Source organism: Microcaecilia unicolor, chromosome 1, assembly GCF_901765095.1.
Source record: "Microcaecilia unicolor chromosome 1, aMicUni1.1, whole genome shotgun sequence".
Taxonomy (NCBI): Eukaryota; Metazoa; Chordata; class Amphibia; order Gymnophiona; family Siphonopidae; genus Microcaecilia; species Microcaecilia unicolor.
In genome coordinates this window covers 189,331,416-189,348,127 of record NC_044031.1, presented here as the reverse complement: position 1 = coordinate 189,348,127, position 16,712 = coordinate 189,331,416, and the positions used below count along the sequence as shown (strand labels likewise).

Genomic DNA, 16,712 nt, shown 5'->3' with positions numbered 1-16,712 from the left:
ACAGTAGTACTGCAAAAACACTAATAACACTAGGGGGGTTTTGTACTCTCAAAGGACCCCTAATTAGCTGGAATATAAGCATATTTACATTAATTAATATTACTTTGAACTTTTTTCTGAGATACATTTTTCAAAATGTGCATTGGAGTAAATTTGCAGTGCTGTGCATATTTAGGGGCCCTGTTTACTAAGCCATGCTATAGGCATGCTAGTGTTTTTAGCGCACACTAAATGCTAGAGACACTCATAGGAATATATGGGTGTCTCTAGCATTTACTGCACACTAATTTTAGCACACCTTAATAAACAGGGTCCTAGGTTTCTTAAAATGAATCTCAAGTTAGTTTTGAAAGCATACTGTTTTGGGTGACACTATTTATTGTTTCAACTAAATCTCATTTGAAAAATAAGGGGTCCTTTTACCAAGCTGCAGTAAAAAGTGGCCTTAGTACGTCCTTATTCGGGTTTTTTCTGCATGTTAAAGTCATCTTGACCATAGCTAGAAAATGGCCGATTTTCTATTTTTTCTATTAATGGCCATGTGCTAATGTAAACAGAAAGTGGCAAAAAAAAAACACTGAATCAATTGCAAAACACAAAGGGCCTTGTTTATTAAGACACGCTAGTATTTTTAGCGCATGCTAATTTACGCACTAATGCTAGAGACACCCATATATTCCTAAGGGTGTCTCTAGTATTAGCGCGAACTAATTTTTTAGTGCGCATTAAAAACGTTAGCACGCCTACAGCGCGGCTTAGTGAATAGGGCCCAAAATAACAAAACACAGTGGTTTATCACAACCTTAAGAATAACTACTATTTCTATATAAAGGAAGAAAAGACATCATATGGCTAGTGAAAAATACTGCATTGCCGACAATGCCCAGCTTTAATCATAGGTTTTAAAACTCCCATTAATAGAGTTCAGTGTAAACGTCCACAACAATGTCCAGCTTATTTTCGAAAGAGAAAAACGCCTATAGTGCGACCTAAATCAGGAGATAGACGTTTGTCTCGCAAAGGCGCCCAAATCGGTATAATCGAAAGCCAATTTTGGGCGTTTCCAACTGCACTCCGTTGCGGAAACGAATAAAGTTGATGGGGGCGTGTCGGAGGCGTGGTGGAGGCGGAACTGGTGCGTGGTTATCTGCCGAGGAGAGATGGGCGTCTTTAGCTGATAATCGAAAAAAAAAGGCGTGTTTACCGCGATTTTGGGTCACTTTTTTTGGACCCTTTTTTTTCACGAACAAGTCCCAAAAAAGTGCTCCAACTGCCCAGATGACCACTGGAGGGAATCGGGGATGACCTCCCCGGACTCCCCCAGTGGTCACTAACCCCCTCCCACAAAAAAAACCCCACTTTACAAACTTTTTTTCCAGCCTGTATGCCTAGGGTTACCATTTTGTGTCCTCTGAAAAAGAGGACACATGTCACGCCCCCCTACCCCGCCCCCGCCCCGCCTCATGCCCCGCCCCTGCCCCGCCCCCTTCAGGTCTGGGTTCCGCCCCTATTCCCCCCCCCCCGTCACATAGTCCCCTCCCCCCCATCACATACCCCCCCCCTCACTTACTGTCTAGCCCTGGTGGTCTAGTAGCGTCTTCTCTTCGGGGCAGGAAAGAGCCCCCTCTTTCCTGCCCGGAGCGCTGCCTGCCCTTGCCTGCTGCATCCTCCTCGGTATGGCTGGGGATTCAAAATGGCCACCGAGAGTTGAAGCGGCCTCGCGAGAGTTCAACTCTCGGCGGCCATTTTGAATCCCCAGCCAGACCGAGAAGGATGATAGACAGGGGAGGCAGCACTCCGGGCAGGAAAGAGGGGGCTCTTTCCTGCCCCGAAGACGTCACTAGACCACCAGGGAACATGGTAAGGAAGGGGAGGGGAGGGGACGGGAGACCACGCGCCTATCGCCCGCCCACACGCCCACCGCACGCACGCGCCTGCCCGCACCCGCGCCCACGTTTGTCCAGAAATCCGGACAAACGTGGGCGGGGGCAAAATCCGCCGGACGCCCCGGACATGCCCTCAAAAAGAGGACATGTCCGGGGAAATCCGGACGTATGGTAACCCTATGTATGCCAGCCTCAATTGCCGTACCCTACCTCCATGACAGCAGAATGTGTTTGATCCTGTCACAGCCTTTCCCTGGGTCAGATGTGGCTCTCGGGTGCAGTACAGGGTCACATCAATATTGCATTGTGGTGGGAGTAGGGTATTGGGCTCCGTGATTTCATTAGCTTGTGTTACAGTCTCACAATGTTGGTAGTTGGTAGGCTCTTCTCCCATGGTGCTTTTCCCCCCTGCTAACTGGGTCAGAGTGTGCCCTGTTGTGTTTCCTGTTGTAGTCCATGAGGTAGTGGCCATTTTTGTAAGCCAGTTTTAGATCCCTTCCATGTGTTAGCCACGTTAGACAACTTAGTTCTTACCTTGAATGTGGCTGAAAGAGGGCATTGTACAGCATTCTGCCAGCTCTGACCTACTGCTAATCTCAGTACCAGAGAGACTCGTTGCCAGTGGGGCACAACCTCTGATCTGCAGTTAACTGTGAGTAAAGGCGGTTATTCCAATAAAGGACGTTTTCGGAGAGATTAGTCTTCAGGTGTCAACTGATGTGCCAATGTTATATAGCAGCAACCAGTCCTTGAGGCCTGCGTGTATGCAGGTCCCTGGAGCACTTTTAGTGGGTACCGCAGTGCACTTCAGCCAGGTGGCCCCAGGCCCATCCCCCCCCCCCCCACCTGTAACACTTGTGCTGGTAAATGGGAGGCCTCCAAAACCCAGTGTACCCACATGTAGGTGCCCCCTTCACCCCTAAGAGCTATGGTAGTGTTGTACATTTGTGAGTAGTGGGTTTTGGGGGAGGGGGGTTGAGTGCTCAGCACCCGTAGTAAGGGAGCTATGCATGTGGGAGCTTTTTCTGAAGTCCACCGCACTGACCTAGGGTGCCCAGTTGGTGTCCTGGCATATCAGGGGGGCCAGTGTACTACCAATCCTGGCCCCTCCCATGACCAAATGGCTCTGATTAGAACGTTTTTGAGCTGGGCGTTTTTAGTTTCCATTATCGCTAAAAAAAACAAACGCCCAGCTCAAAAACGTCCATTTTTTCGAAAATTCGGTTCGGCCCGCCCCTTCATGGACCCGTTCTCGGAGATAAATACCCATGGAAATAGGCGTTTCCGTTCGATTATGCCCCTCCACGTGTATTTTAAAATATGTCTTCTTTTACTTCAAATCATTTATGCAAAATAGTTCTCCTCTCTGCCAGATTTAACAGTTCAAACATTCACAAACCCAGTTTCACAGTTCAAACAATGTTGAAAAAAAGCCTCAAAACAAAGCTGCATATATTGTTCTGGACATTTACACTGAACACTAGTCGTTAATGGGAGTTTTTGACCTATGATTAAAGCTAGGCATTGTGGGGTCCAGGGGCGTGTAGCCAGACCTCACGGTGGGAAGGGGCCAGAGCCCGAGGTTGGAGGGCACATTTTGAGTGCTGCCCCGCCGCCCCCCTCCACCACCATGCTTCGCCTCGCCTCCTCGCCCCCTCACCGCCTCGCCTCCTTTCCGCTTCACCTCACCGTCTCATCGCTTTCCCAACCCCCTCCAGCCGAAGCCTTCTTCAGCGCCGGTCTCCGGCGTAGCCACATTCGCTGCCCTGTTCTTGTTTCTTCTTGCTCCTCCTGTGCACGCTGACACTCCTTCTCAGTTTCACGTAAAGGAACATCAATGTGCACAGAAGGAGCAAGAAGAAACCAGAGCAGGGCAGCGAACGTGGCTGCGCCAGAGACCGGCGCTTAAGAAGGCTATGACGCGGGGGTTGGGGACCCCTGCCAGCCAAACCTGGGGCCCGGATGAAATTTGCAGGGGCTCAGGCCCCCGTGGCCCCCTGTAGCTATGCACCTGGTGGGGCCCTTTTACAAAAGCGCGTAAGATCCTACACATGCGCAGCACCTGTCAAATCGGCATTACCCCCAAATATTGTGTGCACCTGCCGTAATTCCAAGTTTGGCGCGTGCCGAAAACCTGCAGTAGAAAATCATTTTCTATTTTCTACCACGAGGGTGTTCTCAACGATAATCGGCAGTTGGCACACGCCGAACGGCTACCGTGTGGGTAACGTGTCAGCCCTTATTGCTAAGTCAATGGGTGGCGTTAAGGGCTCAGGCCGTAAATAGCCGTGCACTGGTATTCATTTTGCTGCACTTCCATTTCCCGCCCCCCCCCCCCCCCAAAAAAAAACACCTTTTTTCCAGGCGCGGTGGAAAAATGGTCCAGCACGCATCCAGAACACGCACCCACACTACCACAGGCCACTTTTTGTTGCACCTTTATAAAAGGGCTCCTGTGTGCTATAATTTACTTGCCCATTAGCAATGCAATATGTTTTGCTAGCCATATGAGGTCTTTTCTCTCTTCATATAGAAATAATTGTGATAACCCACTGTGATTTGATATTTTGTGTCATCTGCTAATGTTGCCATTTGCGTGCAGTCATTAAAAAGAACTACCACGGAAGCATTTACTGATACCTATTTTGCAGTTGGTAAGGGCTCACTAATCCTTTGCTAACCAGTTAGTGCACAGTAATGCAGATGCACTGATTAGTGCAGGAACACCTACTCTCCGCCCCTCCAATATTTTTTAGTGCATAGGTAGCTTGTGCTGATTTGGAGCTTACCACAGGATGCCTGAGTGTGCACAGCTTAGTAGAAGGACCCCTAAGTTAGATGCAGACTGTATGCATGCTCAACCATAGGACCCACAAGCACCCACTGAGGTGGTTTTGATGCCCTGTGTTTAAATCATATTTTTGCATGGAAATAACTAGATTATTTCGATACTTCTCAGCTTTTATTCTTGACAGTACTCTATGTGCCTCTATTGCAGATCATTCTGAACTCCATGCATAAGTACCAACCTAGGGTTCATATTATTAAAAAGAAGGATCATACAGCCTCCTTGCTGAATCTGAAATCTGAAGAATTCAGAACGTTTATCTTTTCAGAGACTGTTTTTACGGCGGTCACAGCTTACCAAAATCAACTGGTAAGTATACCAGCAGGGTATTGTTGCGTTATGTTCTACTTATATACCACCTTTCTTAAATCAAAGCTCTTAATTTTCAGTTGTCTTTATCTCCCTCTTTTAGGGAAAGTGGTGAAATGGAGGGTCCCATTTCTGATTTTACACCTAGACATGCCAAACGGCTAAAGCAATTGGGTGACTGCAAAAGTGGAAAACATACTGACACTAAGCTAGGTCACAGACACGTTTTCATAAACATAATGTCAAGTTTCAGGAAAACGATCGTTAGTCAAATGTCTCATGTGTCATGTTACATTTGGTAATGCTTTTGTGAGAAGTTTCAAGAAAAGCTGTCCTAACATATCCTTTAGCTATTGGAATGCATGTATGTATATAAATGTCTCAGACAGAAAGATGTATATGTAACAGCCATAAAATATCTTTTACCAGCTTCATTGTATCCTAACTGGGTTTATGAGGGACTTCATACACATCTGAGCTTTCTAGCACATTCTGAACAATAAAGTTATACTACTTTTCATCTTCTGGTCATCCATATATCCATGCTTCCCCCTACCCCTACCTTCCAACCTTTCCTTCTCAAATTTTCATTTATTTGATTCACTTATATCACTGTCTGACTTGAGGGAAGGGGGGGGGGGGTTAGCTCTCAAAAGCTAACCAAAAATTATATTACGTTCCGGCATAAAAAATGATTGCTATATATGTTTTTATTTATTTGTCTTCATTTCTTTGCATTTAAGAGGACTAACGTGCTGACTGTACTCCTTTACCTATGCCATGCTATCCCAAGAGTCCTGCAGTTGACGTAGCCCTGCTTATATTTCTTGTTTTACTCATATGAGGTGAAATTTAGGTTATGCAGTGCAAGACTATTAGGAGCATAGGAGCCAACTTTTCAAAATTATTGGGGGTGCTAAGCCCAGTGGAAATAACCCCTCCCTGGACACATACAAGGAATTTTCTCAATATTGGGGGTGCTCAAGCACCCACAGAGTCGGCTCCTATGATTAGGAGCATGTTTACTAAGAAGCATGAAGTATTTGCAGTTAATGCAGATTAACAACTAAAAGTAACCTGCCTTAAGTGCAAAGGCTGTGAGGTAACTTTTGGGGACGTGTCCGGCATTCTCCATGCAGTTTCCTTACAGACAAGTACTCTGACACCGCTTACTTTTGGGTTCTATGGGGATCTTTAACTAAGGCACACTAGCGTGTTTAGCACACGCTAATATTTAGGGTGTGCTAAATGTTAGAGACGTCCATATATTCCTATGGATTTCTCTAATGTTTAGCATGCCCTAAATATTAGCGTGCACTAAAAACGCTATTGTGCCTTAGTAAAAGAGGCCCTTAGAGGCATGAAGCACCTACCACTACCTATTGAAGCTGCATTAGGTGTAACCACAATGTGCAGCCTTTGCCCACAGTCTACACCTGTCCCTGCCCATTCCACACTAAGCAGTTAGCAGGGGATTTATACCGCATTTAGGGGACCCTTATACTAAAGGGTTGGTGTGCGCCAATCCGGAACTACCACCGGGCTACCACAGGAACCTGGCAGTAATTCCCGCCACTTTCAGTACTACAAAAATATTTTCTATTTTTGTAGTGCCAGTGCTTACCTGGTGGTAATCAGGCAGTGCCGCACACTGACCAGTTACCACTGGGTTAGCAAGGGAACCCTTACTGCCACCTCAATGGGTGGCAGTAACTGCTCTCCCCCCCCCCCCCCCCGAAATAGTCACTCAGCAAGTGGTTCACTTACCGAACAATCATTTCTTTTTGAGAAAAAAAAGACGTCTTTTACCCACTGAAGTAAAAGGGTTGCCTCAGCACGCGTCAAAAACACACACTGCCCCATTTTACCGCAGCTAAGTAAAAAGGCCACTTACTATTTTAACGCCCACTAGACATTAGCATGGGCTAGCGTTAACGGTTAGAATTCACTAAAACCCACACTAACTGCTTAGTGCACCTTAGTAAATATGCTCCTTAATTCCTATTTGCATTTGCTTGGACTGACAGCTTATATTCTGTGTAGAATTTTTGGTGTCTCTGTTCTACAATAAAAAGGTATGAACACACAAAACAATACCCATGATCCAGAGACCACGTGTACACGTGTATCTCAAAGTTTTATAAAGACACAGATTTTTAAGCAAATTCCTGTTTAGAGCATTTTTGGAGGTTTGTTGAATTGGTATACTGAAAGAGGCATTTTCGATATGACGTCTACATCCAATTTTAGACCTTTTGCTGAAAACATCCAAAAATCAAGTGGCGAACATTGATTTTTTTTCGAGTTCGAAAATGGTCATCTTTTTGTTCCAAAAATATCAATTTCCTAGATGTTTAGACTTTTTGGGCCCAATATTTAGACTTATGAGATTTAGCCGTGCTGCCTCCCACAGTATGGTCAAAAGAAATCCATATAAGGTATGCATGAGGTAGAGCAACCATAGACACTATAAAAGTCACCAAAAGTTGCATGCTCAAATTTAGGCACAGTCCAATTTGCAGGCCGTTTCCGGTGACTAGTATTTAATATCCAGTTTATTTTTGACCTTTTTAAACATAACAGGCCAAACCGATATTCAGTGTTGGCTGGTTAAGTTTAAACCCTCCAAATATATACGTGCTATTTCAGTGGCCTAATTTGGCCACCAAACGTAGCCAGTGATGTCCTGAATATTAGCAAATAGCCGGTCATGTATATTCAGCGTTACATAACCGACGATATCATGCTGAATATTGTCGGATAGCTGGTTAAGTGTCATTTAACTGGCCAGGAGTTCCATGGCATAGTTCCATTGTTGACAGCACTTATTGGTGTCTTTGTTCCTCCACCCTTTGGCGGTGTTTTCTTGGTACATCCCTCGAGGAATAGCCATCATTGTCTGAATGATCATTAGCAGTGGTGGCAGCACAACTTTTTGTCAAGGGTTCAAGATTTCTCCTAAACTTCAGCTCGTGCTCCAGAAACATTACATTGACCATGAGGATGTGCTCTGCGGGAATCTTCCTGTCCAACCTGTAAGTGCTTCTCTTTGAAATATCATACGTGATCTAACTGCAAACACAGGGAGTGGGGGAATGAGATGAGTTGATGTGTCCTACCTCTACATACTTGTTTTTGGAGGGTAAGTTTATAAACCATTTTCAAGTGTAAACGTGTTCTTATAAAATTTGGTCACACAAAAACATGTATGGTACATACCGACATGTACAGTAGACAAGGTCAGGGGCGGAGTCTGGACAGAGCATGGGCGGATTTGTGATTTATATATGTAGTTCGTAAAATATGCACAATTGCATGTACTATGTGCATGTACATTTACACCCACTCGTAAGAAGGCATAATGTCCATACCTATAATCACTTTCTACAAGACTTTTGCTGTTATTTTATAGGCATCTATGCATTTTTATAGAATAGGTTATAGATAAGTGCCTTTCTGCCCTAATGAGCTAGACTCCCTTTTACAAAACTACTCTCTAAAAGTCTATAATTAGAGGTTACATTTGTATAATATCCATATTGGTTAACTGAATCGCTTTTGCTTGTTTTAATTTTTCAGATTTACATGGGACGCGCAGTCACCTGCATATCTGTAGGCAGACCAGATGATACTAGTAGAGAATGGCACTTCCTTATGTCGATTCCAAATGGGCTGTGTCAAATCTATTATTATTTATTTCATGGGGTTTTTTTAAACAAATATCTGCTTTCATAACAGTTCCTTTTTGTTTCCAATGGCCCCTTATAAAACCTTCAGCTGTCTAAAATTAATTTGGGTAAGTAAGAAAAGTAGGAGCCTAACCTACAAATGCACTCGATCTACAGCCCCTCATTACCTCTCTACCCTCATCTCCCCTTACGCTCCTACCCGTAACCTCAGCTCACAGGACAAATCCCTCCTCTCAGTACCCTTCTCCACCACTGCCAACTCCAGGCTCCGCCCTTTCTGCCTTGCCTCACCCTATGCTTGGAATAAACTCCCTGAGCCCATACGCCAAGCCCCCTCCCTACCCATCTTCAAATCCTTGCTCAAAGCCCACCTCTTCAATGTTGCTTTCGGCACCTAACCATTATACCTCCATCCAGGAAATCTAGACTGTTCCAATTTGATTGACTGCACTTTTTGTCCTTTAGATTGTAAGCTCCTTTGAACAGGGACTGTCCTTCTTTGTTAAATTGTACAGCGCTGCGTAACCCTGATAGCGCTTTAGAAATGTTAAGTAGTAGTAGGAGGAGGAGGTAAAAGGAAGGAGAGAGATGCTGAAGACCATGGGGGGGGACTATAGGAAGGGAAGGGGATATGCTGTGATTGGGGGCGAAGCAGGGGCAAGATTAGGGTAGAGCTTGAGCCCTTAAACAAAAAGGCATTCCATTGCCCCTGCTATAAGTTATGTAAGTGAGAGTCTTGCCCATCCTCCAGCCAAGTGTATGCTACCTGTAAAGTTTGCACTATGTAAGATTTGCATGTATTTGTCAAATAGCACTTAGGAGCATAGTTATCAATGTGGGCTACCTTTAAGATGTGTTATTTTACCATTAGCTCATACCCATTTTATACAATGTGACACCTACTTTATAGAATTGTCCTCATCGACATGAATCCTACATAGGTCATGAAAAGTTAGGCACCATAAAACTGGGGGCTAAGCCAGTTTTCTCTAATGGCAGAGTTGTAGACCAAACTGTAGGCACAACCATTTATGCCACATCTATGGCTGGCGGACATGGTGCACCTAAATGTGGCAGTTGGGCTTGTAAATGCAACTATTCTACAAAGTACACACAAGAATAGTTGAAATGCCTCTGGCATGTCCGTGCACCTCCCACTGTAACGCCGCTCTGCATTTGCACGAGAAGTTAGGCGTGCTGTTTATAGACTAAGGGCATGTCTGTTAGGCACGTATCTGCAAATTAATGCCAATTAATATTTATCACCAATTATTTGCCTATTTACTGCCAGTTAATTAAGGGGCCCTTTTACTAAGCCGCGGTAGACACCAGCACGTGCCTACCGTACACCAAAATGCACTGCCGTGAGACGTCCTGAAGCATCCCAGTGTAGTGTGCCGATCAGCGTGTGCTAATCCCATGCTAGAAAGTGGTGTGGGAGGCGTGTCTATGGGCAGAGAGGAGACATGCCCTGCGCTAATTGGGTAACGTGGGTACATTGCCGTACACCACCTGATTAGCGTGGGAGCCCTTACCACCTAGTAAATAGGTGACGGTAAGGGCTCCCACTGTATTGGCATGTGGCCATTACAGGAAAATATACTAATGTGGCCATTTCACTGCCACGCTAAAAGTGGCCACAACATGCAGGGAAACCCATGTGCTAAACAGCACCAGCCACTTTTGAGCATGGCTTAGTAAAAGGGTCCCTAATTTTGTTACAGGCGTAACATGCCCTGTACTATATCTGCATGTCCAATTGCATGTCTACATTGAGGCACCATTTTTTAAATTGTATTTTATTTATTAGGATTTACCGCCTTTTTGAAGGAATTCACTCAAGGCGTTGTACAGTAAGAGTAGATCAAACATGATAGAATTTGAGTTCAGTGCCCTTAGCAAATTCCTACAATCATCTTCGCAGTTGGAATAAAAATTGCAATATACAGGTAAATGCCTAAAAAAATGTCAGTGTTTGCAGCTTTGCTGTGACCCACAATTTCCCAATGACACTGTTGATGAGAAATGGTTGTAATCTGAGTGCACTTTCATTCCTGACATGTGACATCCCCTTGTTTGTTGGATTTGAATGAAGGTCATGTATATCTTTCATTTCATGATTTATATTGTCAACAAAACCCTCTGATAGATATTATAATAAATACAGCATTCAATCAAATTGACTTAACAAGGTATGCATGCTGGGGTCGAAATTCCCTAGCCTTTTGGGATTTCAAAGGGCAAATGCCTCAGGTTTTTATTATAAAAAGGCCTATTTTGCAAAACAAAAATATATAATATACATATTTAAAGGTTCCACATATACTGACTGAAAAAATGCCTACCCAAAACACTTAACTCTCGGCCGTATGTTTGTGGACACCTGGGCTCCACATCGGCAACCTTCAGAGTTTGTCCATTGAGATGAAAATGATGGCAAACCTGAGTTGTGACTATTGCATCATTTATCGAACTTTCTTTGTCCGTGACCGCATTTGCCCACAAACCCCCAGAGGCACATATAGATGATGTCTCTATGGAAGGCTTGCCCAGGTCATAACCCCAAATACTGTTTTCAATTGTGACTCACAGTTTGGGAAGCCCTGGGCTATTGACTGCTTACAGATGGTGGCAGCAGGCACAGCTTGCCTCAGACATTCCTCTGCCTCCAGAGGAGTCCACTCTTGGCTGGAAGTCATCCTTGCATACCTGATTAAATCCAATATCCCTGTACTCAGAGTTGCCAAGGGGTCCTAATTTTGAAAGGGAGATTTTAGTACACGCCCCCCAGCCCTACCCCACTCTGCTTTGGCTCCACACACTCTACATGGCTCCACCCCCTGACACACCTCAATCCCACAGCCATTTCAGAAAATATTTTATTTAATAGCCTAATACCCTTTTCAATTAGCTTTCAGGGGCCAAATCCTCCTGCCTAAGGTCAGGTCAGGACAGTATAATGCTGTTATGGTATCCTCTCCTAACTTGAGGAAGGAAGTGCTGGTCTCTGAAAGCTAATCAAAAGTCTTTTAAAAATCAGTGAAGGTATCACCTTATTTTCTATTTTGTGTTTTATTTGCATTTATTATCCTTCCTTAACACAGCTATCACATTGCTTTATCCTAAATTAAAAATAAAATTATTTTCTGTACCTTTCCAGCTTATTTTTGAAGAGATCGCCGGCCATCTTCCGACACAAATCGGGAGATGGCCGGCCATCTCCTGAACCCGGCCAAATCGGTATAATCGAAAGCCGATTTTGGCCAGATTCAACTACTTTCCGTCGCGGAGCTGGCCAAACTTCAAGGGGGCATTTTGGCAGGGTACAGAAGGCAGGACGAGGACGTGGTTACGAGATGGCCGGCTTCGCCCGATAATGGAAAAAAGATGGCCGGCTCTGATGAGCATTTCGCCGGCTTCACTTGGTCCATTTATTTTTAGGACCAAGCCTCAAAAAAGTGCCCCAATTGACCAGATGACCACCGGAGAGAATCGGGGATCACCTCCCCTTACTCCCCCAGTGATCAATAACCCCCTCCCACCCAAAACAATTTTAAAAAATATTTTTTGCCATCCTCTAAGCCAGCCTCAAGTGTCATACCCAGCTCCCTGACAGCAGTATGCAGGTACCTGGAGCAGTTTTTTGTGGGTGCAGTGCACTTCAGGCAGGTGGACCCAGGCCCACCTGTTACACTTGTGGTGGTAAATGGGAGCCCTCCAACCCTCCCCACAAAACCCACTGTACCCACATGTAGGTGCCCCCCTTCACCCCTTAGGGCTATGGTAGTGGTGTAGAGTTGTGGGGAGTGGGTTTTGGGAGGGATTTGGGGGGTTCAGCACCCAAGGTAAGGGAGCTATGCAACTGGGACCAATTTTTGAAGTCCACTGCAGTGCCCCCTAGGGAGCCCGGTTGGTGTAATGGCATGTGAGGGGGACCAGTGCACTACAAATGCTGGCTCCCCCCATGACCAAATACCTTGCATTTCGCCAGGTTTGAAATGGCCGGGCCCGGTTTCCATTATGGCTGAAAACCGAAGCCGGCCATCTGTAAACCTGGCGATCTCAACATTTGACCTAAATGTTGAGATTTAGCCGGCCCCAACCGTATTATCAAAAGAAAAGATGGCCGACCATCTTTTTCGATAATATGGTTGGCTCCACCTCTTTGCGGAGCCAGCCCCAAAGATGGCTGGCGCCGTTCAATTATGCCCCTCTTTGTTGTCTGGCCATTTACTTTTTCTAATTGTGTTGGGCCCAGTCTCTTGATTTTGCATTCCTTTGTCTTCTCAACTCTCTTGCCAGGGTTTCCTGTCCATTTGTCATTTTCTCGCCTTTTTCTTTGTTTTCTTCAGTTTATATTTCTGCCTCACTCTCTGTCCAGATTTAATTCATTCTTACAATCCATTCTTTAATTTCCCTCTTTTTACTACTCTCTATCTCAGTTGATGGCACCCTCATCCTCCCCGTCTCATCTGCCCGCAACCTCGGGGTCATCTTCGACTCCTCCCTCTCCTTCTTTGCGCATATCCAACAGACTGCCAAAACCTGTCGCTTCTTCCTTTTCAACATCAACAAAATTCGCCCTTTCCTCTCTGAGCACACCACCCGTACTCTCGTCCACGCTCTCATCACCTCTCGTCTCGACTACTGCAACTTGCTCCTCACTGGCCTCCCACTCAGCCATCTATCCCCCCTTCAATCCATTCAGAACTCTGCCGCACGTCTCATATTCCGCCAGAACCGATATACTCATATCATCCCTCTCCTCAAGTCGCTTCACTGGCTTTCGATCAGATACCGCATCCAATTCAAGCTTCTCCTCCTTACTTACAAATGCACTCACTCTGCTGCTCCACCCTACCTCTCTACCCTCATCTCCCCCTACGTTCCTGCCTGTAACCTCCGCTCACATGACAAATCCCTCCTCTCAGTACCCTTCTCCACCATTGCCAACTCCAGGCTCCGCTCATTTTGCCTTGCCTCACCCTATGCCTGGAACAGTCTTCCTGAATCCCTACGCCAAGCCCCCTCCCTACCCATCTTCAAATCCTTGCTTAAAGCTCACCTCTTCAATGCTGCATTCGGAACCTAACCTTTCGAACATATAGGTTGCCCCAATCTGTCTGACCTATCTGATTAACTGTACATTTGTCTTTTTAGATTGTAAGCTCTTCGAGCAGGGACTGTCCTTCCATGTTAAATTGTACAGCGCTGCGTAACCCTAGTAGCGCTTTAGAAATGTTAAGTAGTAGTAGTATGGCTTTTCATCTTTTCCTCACTTTTGTTCTCCCCATGCACCTTCTGCTTATTCTCTAGTCTTTCACTAACTCTCTCCTCTCCCCCTTTCTATCCAGCATCTCCCTTCTTTCTCTCCCCATCTTCACAGTGTCTCCCCCGCTCTCTGCATCCTTCCTTCCATCCAGCATCTCCTCTTTCTCTCCCTAAACTTCCATCTAGCACCTTCCCTCTTTCTCTCCTTAACCTTCCATCCAGCACCTTCCCTCTTTCTCTCCCACCCTTCTATCCAGTGTCATCCCCCTTTCTCTCTCCATCCTTCCACCCATTACCCTCTCCCAATCCTTCCATCCATTGTCTCCCTCTATCTCCCCTTCCTTCTAGACAGTTCTCTCTCTCTACCCTTTTCCATTCAGCATGTCCTTTCTCTACCCATCCTTCCAGTGTCTTTCTTCTTCTTCTTTCTTTCTTTCTTTCTTTCTTTCTTTCTTTCTTTCTCTCCCTACCCCTCCATCCAGCAACTTCCCTCTTTCTGACCCCTCCTTCTTCTATCATTTTCCCTCTCCCTCCTTTCATCCAGCATTTCTCCATCTGACAGCTAGGGTCACCCCCCAGTTTCTCCCCAGCAGCTTCTCTCTCTCTCCCCATCTTTCCACTCATCTCTCTCTCTCTGCCCTCTCCTTCAGCATTTTTCCTCTTTCTCTCCCCCCTTTTCACCCAGCATTTCTCCTCTTTATTTCTCCATCTGAACATACAGGGTCTCCCCCCTTGGTCCTCTTCCTTCTCCCCAGCAGCCTGTCTCTCCCCTGCTGTTTTCCATGTCCCCTCTTTCTCTCCCATCGCTCTCTGGCTCTCTCTCTCTCTGTCTCTCTCTCTCTCTCTCTCTGTACCCTCCAGCATCCTCACTTTTCTTTCTTTCTCTCCCCTCTGCTTTCTCTGGACACCTCCCTCTGGACACCCTTTCTCCCTTCCCCTACCCTTTCCAGCCATGTTTCCTCTCTCCCTCCAGCCCTCTTTGCAGCAGCGCCGACACAAGAACAAAAACAAGCGTGGGGCCGCAGCAGCCTTTAGGCATGCCCTGTAGGCTCTGCCGATCCTCTGCCCCTGGAAAGGGAAATTGACGTCAGTCGGTGCAGAGGACGGCAGAGCCAACAGCGCATGCCTGAAGGCTGCTGCAAGTGCGGCCCCGCGCTTGTTTTTGTTCTTATACCAGCTGTGGAGAGAAGCAGTGGCAGCGGCTCTGGCTCAGCGTGGTGCTTACTTTTGTTCCTGCCGCTGCTCAACAGAAGCGGCGGCAGCTGCGTTGACGGCATTCAGCGGGAGACTTTTCCGCTTTGGCAGGAGTGCGGGAGATGACCCACCAAAGCAGGAGTCTCCTGCTGAATGCTGGAGACTTGTCAGGTATGCTATACTGAGTAGGAGGAGGGATGTGCAAAGGGACTTAGTAAAATAGCAGCTGTTACTTGCAAGCATGTCGGCTTGATCATCCAAGGGCCCAGGAGGTCATCTACTGTGCACCGAAACACGGCCCGTGTCGGGTCCATGCTGCGGGAGATTGATGTACTATTTGTATCTTTGCTGGTGAATTAAAGAATTTGTCCCGATTTTGGAAGCTCTTAGTGCTTTTCTTTGTTTTTTGGTTTGTGCCTTGTGCTTTGAACCCTCTCTGTGCTGTTTTGTGTGAATAAGGAACAGAGCACATAAGTGCAAAGGGGCAAATACATGGATGGAGCATGGGCAGGATACAGGCAAAGCTCCCAGTTGCATGTATACTTTCCAGACAGAGCTGGATTAAAGCATAGGCAAACTAGGGCCCAAAAGTTTAGGATGTGCTCAGGATTCAGGAGGCTAATTTTGTAAACTCTCTGTCTCAAAGTCAGAAAGATGGCTAAGTGACAGGATACTGTCAGTTACACATATCTCTGCCACATTTATATACCCACAGTTAAACCAGTTCTATAGCTAGTGCAATTCTGGGTGTGTAAAAATCAGGTACCCTGATGCCATATTATACTGGTAATTCTATAAAAGATGTATCAAACACAGGAGTGCTTTTGCTGCTGCTTTGGAAGTGAGTTCGCCTGTGTTTGATACATCTGAGACTAGGTCATTACTTTCAGACGTTGCACAGGCAGGCCTCTGTGGCCGAAACACGATTTGTGTTTAGTCCATTGCATACTTTGAATAAAACTTCTGATGTGAACTCTTTGAGTTCGTTGGTTGTTTTGTTTTACATCATCTTTGGTGTCGCCTTCGCTGTGTTTGCCTGCTTGCATTGATCTGTGCAAGGGTCTTTTGTTGTTCCACGCTTATCAATTCTATAAAAGAATCTGGGCACCCAGTATTCATTATAGAACGTACAAAGTGCAGGACGTCAGACTCAGAAACAGAACAAAGCCTTGCGCCGGAAGAAGAGGACCTCGGCTGGCAGGGGTTGGGGTTCCCCGCCAGCAAAGGTAGGCGACGGCGGCAGGGAAGGGTTATCAGCAGGAGGGGGGTCGAGAGGGTTGTTGGCTGGGGGGGTCAAAGTTAGTGGCGGCGGCGGCAATGGTGGGGGGCTAAAATGTGCCCCCTCACCTCGAGCTCTGGACCCCCCTCCCACCGAAGTCTGGCTACAACCCTGTGCCTAACTTTAAGTGTGTTTTATAGAATAGTGCTTTTTTTTACACACATTTTTTGGCCCCATATATAGATAGTGCCAGGGCATTAAGAGTAATTTTCAGTGGTACTGTCCATATACAGCCA

General features: G+C 46.0%; 1 protein-coding gene across 1 annotated transcript in view; it reads left to right on the top strand.

Moving 5' to 3' along the window:
- TBX20 (T-box transcription factor 20) overlaps positions 1-16,712 on the top strand; it is a 126,675-nt gene that overhangs the window by 57,643 nt on the left and 52,320 nt on the right. The window contains exon 5 of the mRNA XM_030189992.1: positions 4,885-5,043. Coding sequence (XP_030045852.1) covers positions 4,885-5,043 — 159 coding nt within the window. The remainder of the gene's footprint in view (positions 1-4,884; positions 5,044-16,712) is intronic.